General features: G+C 38.3%; 1 protein-coding gene across 3 annotated transcripts in view; it reads right to left on the bottom strand.

Annotated features, from left to right (window-relative positions):
• Window positions 1–12,480, bottom strand: part of LIN9 (lin-9 DREAM MuvB core complex component) — a 28,917-nt gene extending 16,437 nt beyond the window's left edge. Inside the window, exons 1-5 of one of the 3 annotated variants that reach the window (XM_035322459.1) lie at window positions 12,355–12,480; window positions 11,190–11,284; window positions 7,319–7,423; window positions 5,324–5,457; window positions 2,527–2,652 (exon numbers count right to left, since the gene is read on the bottom strand). In XM_035322459.1, the coding sequence (XP_035178350.1) occupies window positions 2,527–2,652; window positions 5,324–5,457; window positions 7,319–7,423; window positions 11,190–11,284; window positions 12,355–12,424 (530 nt within the window). In that variant the 5' untranslated portion in view covers window positions 12,425–12,480. Of the gene's footprint in view, window positions 1–2,526; window positions 2,653–5,323; window positions 5,458–7,308; window positions 7,425–11,189; window positions 11,285–12,354 lie in introns of those variants that run through there. The other 2 variants (XM_035322460.1, XM_035322461.1) reach the window with 2 other exon arrangements.
• Window positions 12,481–20,992: the final 8,512 nt, after the last annotated feature.

Raw genomic sequence — 20,992 nt, 5'->3', positions numbered from 1 at the left:
GCCCAGATGTTCTCAAAGAGACTCTTTCCCAAATGCTGTGGGTCATGGAGTTAGGAAGTATTTGCAATGTATTTCTGCCTTCTGTCATAGGAAGTCTCCAAGCCCTTCTCCCTCAAAATGTCCTTAAAAAAGGTCCTCTCATCTTTGTATCATTCCTATGAAAAAAAATGAAGGTGAAAACTATAGTAGAGATCACATTGCAACCTCTTTAGTTTTCTGCAGAGACTTATTTAAGAGGTTGAACACTCTTTTAGGCTTCTACCTTGATCACAAAAGTTTGAACACGGGCATTGTTACCATCATACAATGTCAGGACAGGCATATCTAAGCTTAATTCACATCCATTCCTATTTCACAACCCCACTGAAATTTATATAGAGTAGACAAGACTAACTATTACCTCTTCCTTTTCTTGGAGTATATCTTTCCCCAGAGTCTACTGGAATCTTACAAGCTTTGCAGGCTCCCAGGAAGAATACTGTTGTGCCAACCAACCACACTGATGCTGGTGTGATAGGACATTTAAAGTAGCAGCAGACATAAGAAAATATTACAATATATTTAACACAAAATGGGAGAAGAAAAAAGACAACCATGTGCACAGCTATCACACAGCAAAACTATTATTCTCTCTGCCACTAACACTGTGAATGTAGTATGTCATATGTTTTTTCCTCCCTCCTGGGAAGATACTAGTATGGCCATGGAATTTGGCTTACTTGCATATGACCGAGGACAGACAAGACAGTTCTAACAGAATAGTAATGTCAGAGACTTTGCTCTAGAGCTAGATGAAAACTGTCTTGAAAAAGCATTCAACTGATTTAGAATCATTCAAAATCTGTTATAACTGAGCCCAAGGATCTCTCCTGAGATCCTGCAAAATGTTGCCAATATTTTTTTTTATTTTTTAATTATTAAAGAGATGAAAAACAAACAAATGCCTATTTTAGGCTGACAAAAAGCAAGATCTCATCATCTTTTGGTTAACAAACAAAACCAGACTCTACATCCAGTCAAGTGCTTGTAGTTTAGGATTCACGTAAAAGAACTTCCTGACCATTTAGAACTGTGGCTTCTTAAGCATGAGGCTCTCTTTCCAAAAAAAAAAAAAAAAAAAAAAAGCCTATACATCCATTAAATGGTGGTACTTTCAGCAAAACTCAAATGAATAAGAGTAAATGATGATTTAAGCTCCAGCTACACCAACTCCCTCTCAGTGGGAAGCATAATGATAGAAGAACTAAAAACTCACAGTTTAGCTTAAATGATACAAACACCTTTCCAAAAGGAGCTATTTTTAAGGTGGCTCTGCTGCCTTTCATGGAGTAGCACTTTTCTTACGTAAAGCTGTTTACAGCCTCGTAAGGTTAAATAGCCTCCATGAGACAAAATACAATCTGACTCAATACAGTGACCTATGAAATTGATTCAATGCTTTAGTTTTCTTATTTAGTAGTTTATGTAAATAAACCAGTCTTTTCTTACCTGAACACTACTTGCACCTTTTTTCTCCTGATCTTACAGAATTTAGGGAATCACAGACTGGTTGATACTGGAAGGGATCTTTGGAAGTTACTTGGTCCAACTCTCTTGTTCAAACAGGGACACTGAGAGCAGGTTGCTCATGACCACATCCAAATGGCCTTTGAGTAAGTCCAAGATGGGAGACTCCACAGCTTCTCTCATCAACCTGTTGCAGTGCTCAATCACCCTCACAGTAAAAATCGGATTCCTTACATTCAGACAGCACCCTCCTGTGTTTCAGTTTGTGCTCAATGCTTCTTACCCTGTCTCTAGACATCACTGAAAAGAGCCTGTCCTCTCACCCTTCCCTGAGGGATTTATACACACAGATGAGATCCCTCCTGAGCCTTCTCTTCTCTATCCTAAATTGTATAGATTCCATGAAAAGACTGAACTGAGTCATTGCGTTTAAAATCCAAGAATTCTTGATCAGAGAAGAAAAACTATGCTTTTCATTCAACTCTGGATTCTCATCTATGATGTTCAATATTATATGGGTGACTTCCCCCACCCCTGTTTTGTCAGCCAGGAGAAGCTGAGGATCTAAAAAATGGTTTAAAAAAATAATAATAAAAAAAGGAGAATAAAACATGCATTTGTTCTCCCCACAAAGAGCTAGTTATATCCAGAAAACATGTAGTGGCAAATTGGCCTGGCTTCATGCCAGGAAGCAATGCAACATGGAAGATAAGAGTAATAGTTTCAACATAGCCCAGCTTGAACACTCAAGTTATCTAGGATGGGAAGAGAATGTTTAAAGTATAGGCTCATCACAACTGCATGGACTGAACACACACACACAAGGAATGGGAGGGGGGTGAGAAGCACTCAGAGAACACCATTCTAATAAAAAATTGTTCTACACTTAGCTATTATTTAGCTTTACTACCTGCATGCAAAATAATTTAAAAGAACAATTCAGGTAACATGAAAGCTACATGTAATCATTGACTGAAGAGAAAGAGAGAGGGAAAGGGGGAGGGAGGGGGAGAAAATTACCTCCGTGGTTTTCCCATCAATCGTCTGATTTTTCCCCACTCTACTCTTGTCAATTTTCTGGTTTTCAAGTTTGGAAAAGATTCTTTCAGGCATACACAGAAATCATTATCTCCTTCAAATAATGGTCTGTTGAAACATCAAAAGAAACTTCAGCAAAGCCAATGAAGCGTCATGAAAGTACTGCAACCCACTAAAGGAAACCATAAACATACGGTGAGGTATTAAGAGTGAAGGAAAGGACAATAGGTGCAAGGTGATACTGAGGAATAGAAAAATAGTACCCTTTTCATAAATCCATTCAATTATAAACAGCTTCTCAACAGAAGGTTCCAAAAAAACAGGAAATTGAGCCAACTTGTCATTGTCAGTAGCTATACAGAAGACTTTTATTCCTTCACACCATGGCTCCATGATAAAGCAGAGGATCACTACTACAGAATTGACAGTTGAGAGAAACTACCTACCCAAGTTATGAATTTTTCTTTGATGCTATGACCTGTCATAGCACAATGATATACCTTATGTTTTATGACTGTCTTTTACTTTGTAGTACCACATTCTTCTTGGGCTGAGGAGACAAGGGAGCAGCAATGGATATGCCTGCCTAATAGCAGGTTAATGATTAAAGGCTGTAGCAAGTGAAGTAAATCTCACCTGGTGAGAACAAAAGAATAACTGCATCCTAGGTAAAGCCACTTTCCCCTATTCTCTACAGGGTACTGGAGTTTAAGAGGGAAATATCCCATAAGAGAGAGGATCTTGGAAGCAACACCACTTTCAACTGAATGTATCAGATGTCAGGAGAGAGGGAAGGTTCATGGAGATAAGGAAACTCAGGCAAGAATGGAAGAGAATATTTTACAGTAAAAGGATCTGCAACTGTGGCATGAAATGAAAGTAAACTGCTAAGGATCATCAGTGGTGCTCAAGAAAAAGCTAAGTGTATAAAGGTTTTATTTTATCCAGTTTCAGTGTCTTTAAATTAGACAGCTAAGAAAGTTGCAAAGAACAACTGTCTTTTTCTTTATATATATATATATATATATATATATCTGTATTTGATTTTTTTTTTTAAAACTATCCCTCCACTTTAAACAGGCAAACTATAAACCTATTGATAAGACTGGAAGGTCTGCGATGTGGTGTAAGCAAGCTACAGCTGTATCTGGTTCTGGGAGGGTCTATGATCACCGTGGTAGTAAGTTGTTCCTTAGAAGTCTCCAGGTGTGTCAGAAGTCAATGGAACTTTACAGAAAACCATCCTACATATAGCACTGTAGACAGAATCCAACTGAAACAGCCTCAATAATCTATTAATCAGAGAAGATATATAATCAGATGGTAGTTTGAAAGATTCAAATATTTTAAAAACTTATAGCAGGCACACGGCATTTAAATAGATGATGTCAATTGAGGATAAGATTTGATTAAAATACGTTGAGCTTTGTAGAGAGCGCCGTATTTCATCAGCTGACAGCTCTATGCTTTAAACTCTTCTCTGCTTCATATTGTCTAGATCGTATCACTCACAACATAAATCAGTTTTTCTTCTGCAGATATGTACTTTCTTAGTAAGCTATGCTATGATAATATCTTAACATAATCATACCAGTGTATGCTTGTAATGTAAGATAACTATCAAAAAGGTTTTTAGAGTCTCCCGCTAAACACAAATTTTAGTTTACTGATAGACCTAAAGCTCCACAGACAATTATTTGAGAAAAAATAAAAGTTATTGGACTGTTATAAATATCAAAATTATAAGCATCAGATATTAAAATTACTACTGGGAATAATAAGGTTTTTGTTTGTTTGTTTTCCGAATAAGACCAAGGAAAAAAAATGTATGTAAAAACTACTTATTTCAAAAGAACTTCCACAGCAGAATTATAAACAAACTAAAATGAACATGCAGTTTTTCTGCTTGAGGTAAACATATCCTAAAATGTTCTTCTGTTGCTATGACTGCCTGCTGAAGGAAAACAGCTACAGCAATCCTGATTAAAACAGGAAAAAAAGAACAGTAATTATTTTATTATGAATAAATTCTGGAAAAGACTGCTTGTTAAATCTGAAGCCATCCTTTAGAATACTGAATGTTAGTGTTTCATATAATAGTCAACCAGTAACAATTTTTACATTTTAGAATTGTTAGTTTTTACGTGATTAGGGACTAAATTAAAATGGTTCTTTCAAATAATTCATACCACCTAGCCAGTGGTGTTAAGAGAACAAGTGCCAAAAGACTGAAGTATTGACTGTGGAAACAATCTGAGAGGTATAAATTAGGAGATCCAAGAAAGATTCTGACACGTAGAGGTGACCTGAATAGTCATAACCCAGCACTCTGTTAGTGATCACAATAAAAACAGGATAATGAGAAATAAATATACAAGATAAAAACGTGTAACTTTTAGGGAAGCAGCATCTTAGAAGGAAGCAGTCTCCTTTCCATCTCCATTGTGTACCACTGACCCAAAGGTTCAAAAAGGCTTAGGTGTTCTGATAACTTCACACTTCAGAAGATAAAAGTATATGAATAAAGTCTTCTATTTGGTAGAGGCAGAGATCATAAAAAGAAAAATATTTCAATGAAGGAAGACATTCCATAGAAGACTAAAAGAGCTACCCAAGTAGGTTGCTCATTATAAAAACAAACAAACAACAATAATTTTCACGATCTAAAAATTTAAGAATAAACTTTGTTATGTGTAACCAGTATATGGAAAATTGTAGCTCAATTTCAGAAAATGACTTATTTTTATACGAATAAAATACTTATATAAAGAATACATACTTATCTATATTTGAGTAGAACCATTCATATATGCACCACTTGTGAGCTTTAGGAAGTTTGAGCAGGTTACGAAGCCGTAAACCAATCTTCTGTGATGCCTTCTTGTCTGGCGTTGGCATTGTTGTATTAAACTTCTATACGGTAAAATAAAGGAAACAGTTAAACATGGTCTAATATTCTTCAATATTCAAATTATTAAACCAGGTTTTCTTGATAAAAGTTCATATATTAATGTTACATCTTCATTGCACATATTGTTTCATGACATTTTTTTGTGTTGCAGATCTACAATTGTCCTCACTGCACTATATCAGCAACGCAATCAAAACAGATGGCAAACTTTAACAGGATCAATATAAATCATCTCTACATGAAGCTCTTCTAAGGAAAACATTTTCCGACAGTGAAACTACATTATTAGTAACAACAGTATTGGCACTGACTACACACAGACCTCAAATGTTTGAGGCACCACTGAACGTTGTCTCAAGTTGGCATGTGTGATTTGGTGACTCAAATGCCAGCAACGCCAACTCCCTCATTTGCACTAGTGATTCCACTCTTACTAATTTGATGTAATCAAGTCAAAGCCCTGAGCAGTGTCGCCTTTTTATAAAATGGAAGAGTTCCTATCATGGACATAATCAAGTTTTAACTAAGTTTGAAAGCTATTTTATAAATCCCCAGACAAGGCATTTGTCTTAGATCACATGCATACTACCCAATACTGTGTTTAAGCAAGACTGTAGAAGAATAATTCTGTAATTTCCTTGCAGGGATGGCTGTCTTAAATAATAGAAAAGCTTACTTGAAAAACAGGTTTTCGAGAATATCAGTTTAACTGGGTCCCCATGCCATAATTGCTGTTATCCTTGTCTAAATGCTCAAAAATGACATTTAGTAGCAGCAATAATAAAGCATAAAGTTTCCATCTTGTTGGCTCCTGCTGCACTGAACTACTGCCTTCTAGCTACAGTTCCACTTTCTTCTGCTGGAACTTCAGGAAACAAAGCATAGCACAATGGCAACATCTGTGAGCTACAGTAGCTGCAGTCTCTCACAAAGGTTTATCTAGCAATCCACAGGACATCCCGAAACAGACATTTAAGTACAAACTAACTGGGCTTAGGACATTATCCAGGCCTTCCTGTTGTTAAGGAATCATAATAGCAAAAGAGAAAAATGCCTTGGTCCTCATCTCTGACAAAACGGACCCAGCAAAACAGCAATTGCTAGGTCTTCCCTATTCTACACTACACACTACAGTTCAGAAAGGAAGTAAGACCAGTATTCAAATACTATCTTTTCAGTGTGGCAAATCCAGGCTCATAAGGTGATGGTACATACAGAGAAGTGATTTGGATGATAAAGGTATTACAGAGTCAATTATTTGAGACAAAGAGATGTTGCCCTGTCTAACATTGCAAATAAAGGGTGAGAAAAATTACTGCTGCTCTTTCATGCTATACCAAGGAGTAGACAAGTAGAAGAATAGAAAACCAAGCTGTTTGAAGTGAAGGACAGTATCGTTACGGGATCAAGAAGGTGCAGATGGCCATGAATGCATTTTGGCTACTAATCTAAAGCTAGTTCCTAGCTATGGGAACACAAAGTTCTACTTCTAAATGATGTAGTTAGTTCGTGGAAGAATTGTAGTCAGTTTTTAACTGAAGTGGAAAAAAATTGTGCAGATTACAGGATATGATTGTTCACAGGAGCAAGACAGGCAATTATGGACTGCTTTCTAGCTCTGTACGCTTATGTCCCGGGTCAAAAAGAGCAAGTGCTCTCACAAATAAACTTAGGAACCCAGTGGTGAGGAAAAAAATACAGATCTGTTTTCAACTGTGGCTTACTCCTAGCAACAGCTTTCCTCACAGGCATATTCATAAACTGAAAATGCAACTTGAAAAACAAATATATTCTAATCTTCTGCTAACACAGATAGGCTTGTTCCCCTTTTTGGTAAAAAAATATCCGCATACATGCAGGTACCTGTGGAACCATCGCAACCTTCTGATTTCTTTTGGGTGACCTTGTGTTTATTTGTCTGTCATCTTCTTCACAGAAGAGTCGACTCCGTTTTGAATTTCTGAAGGGCTGCACGTATCAAAATTAAGAATGAATTACAAGAAAAAAGCACTGATTTCTCTGTACATGCACAGAATTCATGGTGATAGAAATGGAATATGTTTTCTCTTGCCACCTACTGGATTTGAGGCACACGGTATACAATAAATAGTGCCTCCTAGCAGATACAAACCTAAGGGCTGAGAGAAGAGAGGAAGGAATTTAAGATACTGGGCTTTCCAATGCTAACTATAACCCATTACTGTTCTGTTGGCTCAGTTCCATGGAAGAATTTAGAACCTGACTCTCACTTATTTCCATAGAAGTTAGGTGTCTAAAAACTTGCGTATCAAAGCTTAAAAAAGTACTTGTTTATAAGCACAACTCTCAAGCAGTTTGTTCCAAATTTGGGGGTAAAAATGTTTATTCATACTGTGTTTTGGTATGTTCCCAGTAAAAACATTAGCTTTATATAAAATTTCTTTCAAGAACTTCCTATGAGTCAGATAAAGTGTTTTTTTTTTTTTTTTTTTTAAAAAAAAAACTTTAAACTCATCGAAAATGCCTACGCTGCAAAAGGCTAAGAAGCTAATGCCTGAAGAAAGCAAAGCTTGAGTAAGTTATATAAAAATATCATATAAGAGAAGAATTTAGAATTTATGCTAAAATGTACTTGTGTGGTGGTAAGATGTTATAGCTCAAAGAGAATTAGAAGGCTGATTGAAAATGAGAAATCATATTGCAAATATGTGTCATGAAACTTGCCTCCCCCTTTTCAACCACTTCTGTTTAGTTATTCTGCAACATGTAACTCTAAAACAAAAAAAGACTATTCAATGAGGACAAAACAGTAACCTGTGACTGGCTATTAGTGCTGAAAGTAGGAAGCTTTCCCTTCACTGAAGACTTTGTGGCCCAGCACAGGAGCCAGCTACAACTGAGATGTCTCTCCTTTGTAGAACTCCAAGACTGCACAAGGTAGCATTCCTTGTCATTCAAAATATTAACAAAGGTGACGAGTAAAGGCTGAACAAATGCAGATTTTGCTTCTTTCAGTAGAAATGGTGGAAATGCTCCAAATTGTATGCAAACCGCATAGGTATGAAATCTGTAGCACTCAGACGTGAAGAATACTGATGACAAAGATAAGCCCTTAATAGCAGCCAGAAACAAAGTAAACCAACGGGATGAAGTAAAACATCACTAATATGCACTTACTTTAATCAGTCACAAATTTATTAAATGTCATTCTTAAATATACCTATTTGAAAATAGATACTCCCAATTGAATTAATTAGCAGTAGCAAAAAAATGACCTGTCCCATGCCACGAGAGCAGCTGGAGCTTTCCCAGGGAAGTGTCTCTTTCTTACTGAAAGTTACACTATATGTTTTATAAATCTAATGACACTGGTGTATTTAAGTAACAGCAGTGCCATATATGTGCTAGACACCTAAGCACATTCAGCAAACAGAACTCCTATTCCTTGTATACTTTACAAACAGAAAAGAGACGCACACTGGCAAGGGAACCAAACAGTGCCCACAGCATATTAGCATAGTAATTAGTTTCTCATGTTAATTTTTCTGGATGCTGTTTTTCTCTGCACATAAATGCATTGAGTGAGTTCTTTTCTTCACACCTTCCAATTTATTAAATCTTAAAAACAATGTTAGATTTCAATTGTATCTTTTTATTTCTTTTATACCATCCCTGTTGGCCTTGACAAACCATCACCGATAAAAAAAAAAAAAAAAAAAAAAGAGAGGTCAGAACTATTCTAACTTTTGAGCAAGGAAATAAATCCACAAACCCGTTTCAACAATAAAAACTCTTACATCACTAAACTCCACATTTTTTTTTAATCACAGCATTCTGCTCTCAGGATGAAGCGTCAGGTTCTCTTAAATATTTGCAATTATGTTTTGGTCCTGATATTTGAAATGCTGATTCTAGAACAACATTTTTTTCCTCAAAAATATCTTAGTGGCACTATACCCCATAAACATCATGTACCAATACAGGAACACAAATACTCCATCTAGACAAAACATGAAAGTTCCTTCAACCTTATGCTAAGGCTATGTTACAGATTAAGTGAACTGTTTTATAACCCTCAACAGAAGCTCCTAAATTCTATTCCAAGAAACTATCCAAAACAACAAACTTTTATCAGTCTGGATAACAGATGCTTAACAGCAGAATAAAAGAACAGGTGTTAAAAGGAATAATTATCTATCTTAGCTGAACAGGTCAGGCACTTTGGGGAAGAGTTTTCAATTGGTAGTACAACATATCTGCAAAACTTCCAGCGTTCATGGAACTCAACCTAGTATAGAAGACTACATCACATCTCAACAACATGGGCCACTGCTAAAACATCAGTTTATCCTCTGATCATGTCCTGGCTTTCTACAGAATACAGAGTCAAATTCAAAGTTTGAATCCCTTTTTTTTTTTTCCCCAATACCTACAGGTAGCTTACCTAAAGACTAACAAAGTTTTGATACAAATATTATGGCTTAATGTGAACTCCAGCGGGAAGTAAGGGCCATCATAAAGTTCCAGTCACTGGAACTGCATTTTGTAGACTTTTGTAGTTCTCCAGCATGAGCACATAGCAACATGTAAACATGTAACTGCATGAATCCTACCAAAATAAATACCTTCTCTGTCTAAGTTTCCCTCTGCAGGGATAAAAATCACAGAACAAACTACACAGGAGATGTTAGTCACGTTGCTTAATGCTCTACTGGATGCTTCTCAGATATTTTGATTACGTGGAGAGCAGGCAAGTACCTTAGTTTCTAAACAAAATTCTTCCCTTCAAATAAGCAAGCAGTTCATAATAAACAAACAACTTGTGATCTGAATAAAAATCAGGTGAGAATTGGCAAGTTGGTTGCTGTTATTGTGGAAGAAGGCAGCGCCAAAAGAGTATGGGAGAAAGATCTGCATAGCTGTTGAGGGAGCATTTCATAAACTCTCCAGGGTGTAGTAAAAAGAGCACACAGTAATACATATGTAGACAAACAAGGCATCAGGTGTGCTACACCTGGTGGCAAAACCAAACCAAAAATCAAGTAACTAGGTAAGGTAGGAGAAGTCCAGAATATTCTACAAAAGAACTTTTTTTCTAAAAAAGAACTTGATACAATGGGGAAAGAAATGACAATGGGATATTTCAGAGAGGTGGAAATAGTCAACCTAAACAATGGGGGAATACCCTTGGAGGCTTCAGGGCCTTTATCTTTACCTTTCACTCCCCCACTCCAAGGCCGTTCTTTAACGTAAGGTCCTCTTATGAGTCCTCTCAGAACTCTGCAGGACATCTCCCTAACATGTCTTTATTTTTATTAAAATCTCTCCCGCAGAAGGCACAATGATAGATGTGCACTCTGGTGTTTTCGCTTCCTTTTCCTTATGCATCAGTTCTCAGCCAAAATTAGAAATATTTCATGAGATAAAGCAAATGGCTAATAAGAAACGGAGTTTCCTAAGTTCAAGGTCTGTAGATTCAGTACAGACATTTCAACATTTCACACATTTTCTCTACAAAAGAGAGGGAAAATGATTATGAACTATCTTGAACAAGGTCAGCAATTTAGTTAGTTTGCTTATTCATATATGCAAAATGCTTTCAGCTCATATTGAAACTGTGTAGACTGCTTTTGAAGAATATAGTTTAACATTCTAAGATTATGAAAGTATGAATTCACAAATTTTTTGATCCGGGCATTTGATTAACTTTACAGTATTAAACCAATCCAAAAGTTGTCTTTTTATTGCTTCTTACCATTTCCACAGCAGAACCAGCATTCTTGCTTTTCCAAATGGGTGTTTTCTGGAGAGAATTATATTTTTCATTCCACGAATTGGATAAGCTTCCCTCTGTTGTGAAGAATTTGTGTTATTAATATACACAGCCATATGTGTGTGTGTTTTAACAGAGCTATTACCCAAAAGTTAGCATAACATCATCGTCTACTAATATATTTTGTTACTTGCAGTGTCTTTTTGGGTTCAACTATAAATGGATTTTAGATTTCAATATTTGTATTAAATTGTTCTGAACATTAACTAAAAAAATTGAAAGATATTTTCAGTACAAGGAGAAACATGAACAAAACTTTATTATTCCTGAAAAAAAATAAGATTTCAGGAACCTCCTTTGCTGGAATCAGTTACTTCCATTATTTCCACTTACAGGGGAACATGCATCTAGACAGCTTTATCATGGCTGTAACTGAATCTTGGAGAAGGTAAAGCTCTCAAAGACCAGGCTACCTTCACTTTAAAAAGTGATTAATAGAATGTACATCAACAAGTCAAACAAATTTAACTGAAACTAGCTATGTTAATTAAAACAGATTCAGCAGACCATGTCTTCCTTGTGTAATATAAGGCTCGTAATATATACATTTCTATTGTTGGGTAGATTGTAAGTGTTCAAAATTTGAATGTAATATCCATTAAAAAAAAAATCAAAGAAAAGATGTAAGAAAAAGATTTTTGAGTTAGCTTACAACTTGCTGACAGAAAACACAATGGGATTATGAATTTCCTTCCTAATGTAAATTTTGTCACGTTTACATCTCACTGAGAATCCTTCTCTTATCTCACCCTCAACACAGAAAAAAATTACATCAATTTTCTCATCAAACCTGATGCCTAAGAAGGTACTTATGAAGAAACACACTTCAGGAATGCCACCCAGAAGATTAGTGTCTAAATACACCACGACACACGTAGTTTCAATCACCAAGGATTATCAATCTATAGAATTAGCAAATAAACACAATAAAACTAATCGTATTTTACTCCCCCCCCCCCCCCCCAAAAACAAAACAACACTCTTTTTCAGTGTTATTTTCTTGAAGTTTTTGAAGCCAGAAACTAAGCACGCCTGAAGGTCAGCATGGCTGTTTCATTTGTACATGTAAATAACATTAGTTGCTTACCTTTCAAGCTCACAAGTGCTTTTGCTGAAGAACCTGCAATAGAATACATCAGAAAATCCACATAAATCATATGTTATTTCAAAGAATACAAATGCTGAGCACTTTTATTTAACACAGCAGATTCTGAACGGGCTTAGTGTCCGAACTATGTACTTCCATGCAGTTGGAACTAAATTATACAATTTTCTAGGATACAGTAATTAACTTTTTCATTGTCCTACTAATTCAAAATTCTTCAATGCCAAAACAGTCCGTGGAAGCAGCAGTTTAGGCAAGCTAAGCTTGAATCAAAATCAGAGATGGCTAGCCCGTTGCCCTCTCTTGGGAACTCCTTGCACAGAAATACAGCAGTCAGGCATTAGAAATGCAGACAGGAGCTCTGTTTTGCTTTCACTGTTCCAACTGGGTAGCACATCCATCAGAATTTCACTGCTCCTTTAGAACCTCTGCAGTTGTTTTGGGCCAGAAAGGACAAAGTCAGGCCTGACTGCTGCCCTCACGCTCTGCGATTTGCAAGTGTTTCTCTAAGAATAAACTGTTTGAAGCAATTATGCTAGGAGAAGACAAAGGGAAAGATATTTCTGCACGACAGCGCTTCAACAGATCCATGCTTTTCTTTCAAATCAGGTTTAACTTCCTGCATGTTCCACTGTTGCAACACCTTTCATTCTTGCATTGCATCCTCTTCTCCCCCTCACTTTCCCCAGGTTCCTCTTTGGAAATGCTGTTCCATGAGAATTTTTTTGGAGAATGAGAATTTTTGACTCCAAAGGTCTGAAAATCTCTTTGCTTGTGACTGCTCTGTATCTAAGTCCCAAACCCATTAACTTTATCTTGCCAAAGATCCTTCCCTCACTGGGACTCATTCAAGGGAATATCACAGAACCAAAAATGAATTATTACCCCTTTCCACGAGAATGGAGTATTTTGGCTCTGGGCGGACCCTTGAAGAAAACACAGGTGTAGTGAGGGAAAAAAAACAACTACATTTCTTATTTTTTCCAACATATTTTGTTCACTACCATCTTACTGTAGTGTGCATGGAAAAAAATATTATTTGAAAAAAAAAAAAACACTTGTGTTTGAGATATAAAATCAAACTAGTTTTCACTCATTGATGATTTAGAGGGCCCCATCCCAGTATTTTCCAAGCTGTTCAAATTTAACATGGCTATTACACATGGGATTAAGTGTCAGAAATAAGGTGACAGACCTGGGCTGTACTGTTGCCCATCCTACACATTTCTTTTCTCATTGATCACCTTTGACAGTGTGGAGGCATAAAAGTGGCTGGTACAGGAACTCACTTCTATGGTGACCTTGTTCACAGCGAATTCAGCTCTTGTAATGGAGGTGTAGCATGTGATGAAATACTTAAAAAGAAAAAAAATGCCCATGATGGCTTTAATTAATCCTGTAATATCTTCTCTTTGAGGTATAAATCAGTAGTACCATGCTACACACAAGCATCACATGGCATACACAGTGCTTGCATAAACACACAGATACCCTGCTATCCACTAGGAACACAGTCCTGAACAGAACAAGTGACATAGCAGCCACTGAGGGAACCTTTGTCCTCCCCAAAAAATCGTGGAAGGGATGGTGGGAAACTTGTGCAGGGATTAATAAATATTCACAGCTTAAAAACATGGGGGAAAGTACATGTCATTGAGGGTGGAGAGGCAGAAGCAGTATCATGGAGAAGATGCTGGCTTCTCGAAATGGAACCCTAGTCTGAAAAGTTTCAGGCATTTCACCTCAACACACAATGATTTCCTTTTTCTGACCATCTTCCTCATATGAATGACATTAAATCAATTCAGTCAAAGTTTAGTTCGCCAACAGCAAAAACGAAACGATTCAGCAAGAGGCAGCAAAGCTGCTGTAAGGGGATTCAGTCTCACAGGTGAAGTACCTGAGACTGTTTGCTAACCATCAAAGTTCGGTGCTTCATTGGTAAGACTGATGATGGTCAGCAGAACAGGGTATTAAGTGACTGGCATCAAAATCAACAGGTGGAGAAGTGATGGACATCAGGATGCCACTGTGCTATCTTCCAGCTTTGTAACATTACCACTCCAAACACCATTAGCTGCCAAGGTCTTATCCACTCGGCATAGTTAGGAATCAGTAAGTTTCCCCATAACCCAAATCCTCAACAGATGCATATGTAAGACAATTTTCATTTTTTTCCCCACTTAACCTGCAAATAAAGTAATCTAAACAGAAATGGAATCTTTATTTAGAAATACGAGCGTCCAAATAAAGTTCATTATCTTTATCAAACTTCAAGGAAAACTGTACATTCCCCTCCTTTTTCCATTTAGCTTGGCAGTATTTTACATACAACCAGGGCCACAAAAACAAAAACTAGGATGATCTTCTGAGCAATAATGAGTTACGATAGAACATATTCAATATTTAATGCAGATAAAAGCATTTCAGAAACGATAAAAATTGCGGAGTGATTCAGAATACATTAACTTTTTTAAAACTATCCTAAATTTTAGTTAGAAGTATTGTTGGATTTCTAGTGTTGCGACCCCACATTAAATACCACTGATTTTATACGCTCCTTCTGTTCTGAACAACAAATATATAATCGGTCTTTTTAAACAGCATTTTAATTATACAGATAAAGATTAAAGCAGAATCTAAACCTGTGCTTGAATGTAAATACCTATTACAACAATGACACATCGCATTTGTACAAACATCAAATGCTTAAGAAATGGGTGGAAAGGATGAAAGCCCTATCCATCATGTTGGATGTTACAACCAAGATTTAATTCTAGCTCCTCCTGCTTCAGATCATCATGGAAGTGACTCAATACTGAAAGTAAGAAAACCTCAGCCTAAGGTGGAAGTACAGGCAACTGACCCCAGCAGTGGATCAGAAGTTAGAAGGTCTGCTTTCAATAGCCTACATGGTCATGTTACTCCATCATGAACTGTATGAGTGGCTTAGACGTGTTTTAGTCCCCTGCTGAGTATAGGACAGGGGGACTGAGCGTACCCTCAGCAAGTTTGGCGATGACACCGAGCCGTGCGGTGCAGTGAATGTGCTGGAGGGAAGGGATGCCATCCTGAGGGTCCTAGGCAGGCTTGAGGGGTGGGAGCATGCAAACCTCATACAGTTCAACAAGACCAAGTGCAAAGTCCTGCACATGGGTCAGGGCAATCCAAACATGAACATATGATGGGCTATGAGCGGATAGAGAGCAGCCCTGAGGAGAAGGACTTGAGAGGGTGTTGGTTGGTGAAAAGCTCAACATGAGCCATCAACATGCACTTGTAGGCCAGAAAGCCAACCGTACCCTAGTTGGCTTTTTTTTAAATTTTGATCCTTTTTATTTCCCCTAGTCCTGCTGGCCACACCACTTTTGATAGAGACCAGCACGCCACTGGCCTTCTTGGCCACCTGGGCACACCGCTGGCTCATGTTCAGCTGCCTGTCAACCAGTGCCCCAGGTCTTTTTCTGCAGGACAACTTTCCAGCCACTCTTCCCCAAGTCTGTTATCGCTGCATGGGGTTGTTATGACCCAAGTGCAGGAGTACGACCCAAACACTTCGCCTTGCTGGATGTCACACAGCTGAACTTGGCCCATTGATCTAACCTACCAGGTACCTCCGCATAGTCTTCCTATCCTCCAGCAGCTCAACATTCCCACCTAACGTGGTATCATCTGCAAGCTTACTACGTGTGCACTTGATCCTCTCATCTGCATCACTGATAAAAATGTTAAACAAAATTGTCCCCAGCAGTGAGCCCTGGGGAATAGCACTGGTGATCAGCCACCAACCGGACTGCACTCCAGCTTCACTTATCGCTGCATTTGGCTCGCTTGTATTTCATCAGAAAACCTGCAGGAAGATATTTACAATGAAGCACAAACATCACAGCTTCCTAGTCACTTCTTTGTTTACCACTGTTCTCATAGGCTGTTTTTCCTTTGACGGTGATTACATAATATTTTTGCAATTTATTTCAGCTCCTCTTTAAGGTGCCTTCGAACCCAAACCATTCTATGGTTTTATTGCTTTGCTTACATTGCTAATAAATGTATTACTTGAACACAGTGTCCACACTTGACTAAGTTTGAAAAACTGGGAGAGGATTCTGCACAGAGCTAGGAGAAAGACTAAAAGCTCTAAAGACATGCCTTCATGCAAAAAGAAAAAAGTCAAGATACACCCAATCTTGTTCTTCCCAAATAAGGTCAAGATCTGTATTGACTGCAAATATCTACAAAGAAAGAAAATTCAGATCAGAAAAAGCTCTGCAGCCTTCTCTTACAAGGAAAGACATAACCAGATTTACTTGTTGAAAGATGACATTGGGTAAGTTTGGATTAGCAACAAATACCAAAGTTTGCCATTTTTTGTAATAACTATACTGAGGAAGGGCAGCATGGACCCCCTATCATTTGAACTCTTTAAATCAAATTTACATCTACTTTTAAAGGGAAAAGCGTAGTTGAAAAGGGAAACACAGAGCTGATGCACATATATTCCAAACACAATGGCCTTTTCTGGCCTTAAAAAAATATCTGTAGAATAAATGCACCACAGACGTGCAGTAAAAATAAGCGTTGCAGATTGCAAGGCATTTAATAGTCTAATAACAGGGAACTCATTAGTACCTACAGAGTCAGGAGTCAGTGTGTTTATGTTTTTATAACTCTAGTAAGACGTGATTTTCCGAAATCCATATAAAACCGAATCAAATAAAAAACCAATGTTAAAATAACGTTAAGCCTGACAGGTTTAGCACCATAAGGACCACGTTTTTTCACACCAGGCTGGACAGAAAAACTAAACTGCTGCTGGCAGCAGGGGCCATGCCGAGGGACAGCTCCCCCACTCCCAGAGCACCTGCTCTGCCAGCCCCGTCCACGCTCCAGCAGTTGCTCCTCTGGCCCCAGCCTTGCTCTCCAAGCACCAGAGAGCACTTTTATGGGCACTACCATGAAGATAACCTCCTCTGACTGCTTTGCAAGTGGTATGAACAGGCTTAAAGAGGAATTCTGATAGCTTGCCCTCTAAGCAGTATTTTTATGTGGAGATAGGCTGTGAGGCATGAGGAAAAGCACTCCTCTAGAGATCATTCACTTGCACAAGCATAGCAAAGGTTGCTCACAGCAGAGGAAGCATCTCTAACGACTGGCCACTAAAATTCAGGAAAACTTAGAAAGTTAAAAGCACACACATTAAAGAAAAAATGAATTGGAGAGCTTTGAAGCTCCTCCTGAAATTTGGGTTTGCTGTAGATGTAAATAAAGAACAGTAACTTTAGCTTCAAGCATGGATCAGCATTTCACTCATGTTATGAGATCACTAACAGACTGATATTTGTGTACTTCCACATCCTAATTTAACTACTGGGTGGAAGTCCATTTTTTTCAGCCTTGTGAATCCTTTTAGAGGACTTGTGCACACCACAATACCAAAGCTGTCTTTCTGAAACATTACGTTCTCATGATGGGCAATCTGCTGATACCACGGTAATACACAATTCTAGATGTATGCAGTACAAACAACGCCAAAATGATTAGTTCTGGGTACCGTTTAGTAGCCATGAAATATGGCTTGAGCCCTCTCCTGAGTGCTGTAATCTCAAGGCTCTGCTGGGTTTCTGCCTCAAATATCCAGAGTGGCTCTGCATTCACAGCCTCTCTACCCTAGGAATAGAAAAGCAAAGCAGAAAGACGTATGCCCCATCCTTCCCTCAGCTTCTCAGAAGTGTCATACGCAGGGGGAGCAGTGCCACGAACCACAGCTAGGAGATGTGCTGGGGGTAGAGGAGGATTTCTTCCTCAAGTGTTTGCCTGTGCTGCAGCCTCCACCTGTGGGATAAGAGATCCACGTCCCCCTTCCCTTCTTCTGCCTGTCCTGAAACACAAGCCCCTACAGACAGCATTAGCAATGTCTACCGGTCCATATTTGGCTATATAGTACCATTTTCAGTACCTGCATTGCTGACACTGACACCTAATGCATTCTGGCTTCTTGCTTGGATTCACCCGTCACTTGCTGGTGTTTAATTGCAGATGACACAGCAACACAGCACTCGCCATCAGCTCCGTGGCTTGCTCCTGCTGGTGGCACTGTGCTGATGATCTTTTAGTTAGCTTAGTTGCTTTCACTTCTTTCAGATCTGACTTCTAGGGAACAAACTCCGCAGGTCCTCCCCATCCAGGTTTCCTTGCACACATTCATCAGGCACTGACCCAACGATCTACAGAAACAATTCTGTCTCCAACATATAAATCCAATTATTAGTATTTAAAGTACTTTTGCAATTGGGACCTTGAATTTTCTGGAATTTCTCTGTTATAAGATTTGTGATAGAATTGCTCCATTTTCACTGAATTTTGCCTCACACCAGGTCACTTCATCCCTCTCCCCTTGCAAAACTAGTGAGAAAAGGCTTAAACTAAAGGCACAAACTGCATATGAACTTATACACTACTATCATTTTGGTTGTTTAGGTTGTTAGTGTGAGCTCCCTTCTTCTGCCTTCACCGTTCAGATGCATCACACAACTTGCCCGAGGGCATGCAGGTGCTTTCACAACACCGAGAGCAAATGCCATTTAATCAGGTTTCCAATTTGAAAGCATACCATGGTTAGAGCAACGGAGCTACAAATTTTCAGTTATCTTGTCACCGAGTACACTGCATTTAATTATAATTCTAGGTGAAAACTCAATTACAGCCCACTGCTTGACTATAAACTCTGCTAGAGAAAAGTCACGGGATTAGGCATAAACCTCAAAGTCTGATGGTTGCGTACTATTGTAGCTCTTTTAGAGACTGATTTTTACACTGCCATGGAAGATTTCAAAAACAATTTTGCAATGCTTACTGTTATTATCCCTTATAAGTTAGAGGCAGAAAGCCACATGAAGACAGAGGTACATTGATCTAAGTTTATTGGACTAAGTTTGTATCTTCATTTTAAGTATAGGACTGGAAATGAAAGACCTAGGTATAACAATAATTACAATGTAACTGGAAACCAACCAGTTTACCAAAAGTGTTGAAAATAGGGATGAAAGCACAAAACAAACACTTTTTGAAACTTCCATGTTTCTAGCGCTGCACCAACACTCCAGAAAGCTCCCTCTCTATTTGATGAGAGCAGAGAAACATCCCCTACTTGCAGCAAACGCTGGCTTCTGCTGTGCTGACCCTGCTCCTATTTACCTATTGCCTTCAAAATACATGCACTGTATGCCTGCTTCATGTGCCAATGGTCACACTGCTGTCAAGGGTCTGTACTACAGCACAATCCTAAGGGAAACTGAGTCAGGTACTGTATTGTAGGAACTGTTAGAGGTGAAGCAACAGACGTGTCAAACCTTTCGGGTGCCGCTGTAGGCAACATAAAGGTGGCAAAGAGAAGGAAAAATTTAAGTTAACGTCCCGAAACACATGGCACCTTCCCTGGCACATGGGTATGACAGAAATAGCAACAGGAACTTAAACACTGCCCATTCTAGTGAGGATGGAGAGTAAACCCAATAAGCAATAAATTGCTGCTAGTTATGAACTGTGGTTCTCCTAGTTGGCCTGTGATTTGCATTAGCCATATTCTAAATGTGGTACAGCACACATGACTGAGCTGTACCAAATCCAGAGTGTCGGCTCTATCAGTAATTTATGATGATCCTTCATAAATCTATTTGGCTAAAACAATGACACGTGCCACAAAGGAATATTAACGAGTTCTTCTCACAGTTGGAGCTGTAACATAGATCAATGTGGTGCAGTCTGAAGCAAGATTTCAACTCCAGGCCATCTCCCGCTAAGACTCCTCTGTTACAGAAGCAGTTCGCATGTTCATGAGCTTGCATGGTGATGCACAAAACAGCGCCACTAAAAATATAAATCTGCCTTGTACATACATTTATCAAAGCTATTAAATGCCCTAGTTTTAGTTTGACACACATTTGCAGCTTCATTTAAAGTTTTACAGTGCTTCATGTAAGCAGAGATGTGCTACAGCTAACATACAGGACAGCAGAAAGCAAGTGACAGATCCTGAGAGACATAAAACTTCTTAGACATCCCAAGTCATTTTTATTTTTCATTATTTTTGAAAAGCCACTGTCAGAATAACTTTTACAAAGAAATGGTTATTAGTCTATACCCTTTCCTAAATTGCTGAGTGATTTAGTGATTACTCAGAGTAATTTTCTTTAAAGACTTAAAATTATTAAACTGAAACCCATTACCAAAATTCAACTATGTCATTACTATCGTCTATATATAACCTTACAAGAGTACTGTGTCAAGCCTTTCAGGAAAAAACCCTTCACCTGTAAACCCACTTTTGTGCTCTAATTAAATGAATGACAATGGATTCCCCCCACAGATCAGTACAACAAAATCTTCACACATCAACAAGTGAATTATTTTTCCCCTCAGAAGAACAGAGCCCATAAAACCAGGCGTGAGACAGACATTTCTCTGCCTGATCTTCCCCTACTCCACATCACTTCCAACAAAACGTTCTCTCTCTCCGGAGAACTCTTGTGAATATAGAGATCCATATTCACACGTAACCAGTTCCATACCAAAACAATTCCAAACCACCACAGCGCACTCATAGAGCTGACAGTGCCCAAGA

Source organism: Oxyura jamaicensis, chromosome 3, assembly GCF_011077185.1.
Source record: "Oxyura jamaicensis isolate SHBP4307 breed ruddy duck chromosome 3, BPBGC_Ojam_1.0, whole genome shotgun sequence".
Classification (NCBI taxonomy): Eukaryota; Metazoa; Chordata; class Aves; order Anseriformes; family Anatidae; genus Oxyura; species Oxyura jamaicensis.
The sequence above is the reverse complement of the archived record's forward strand: the minus strand, read 5'-3'. Positions and strand labels throughout refer to the sequence as shown.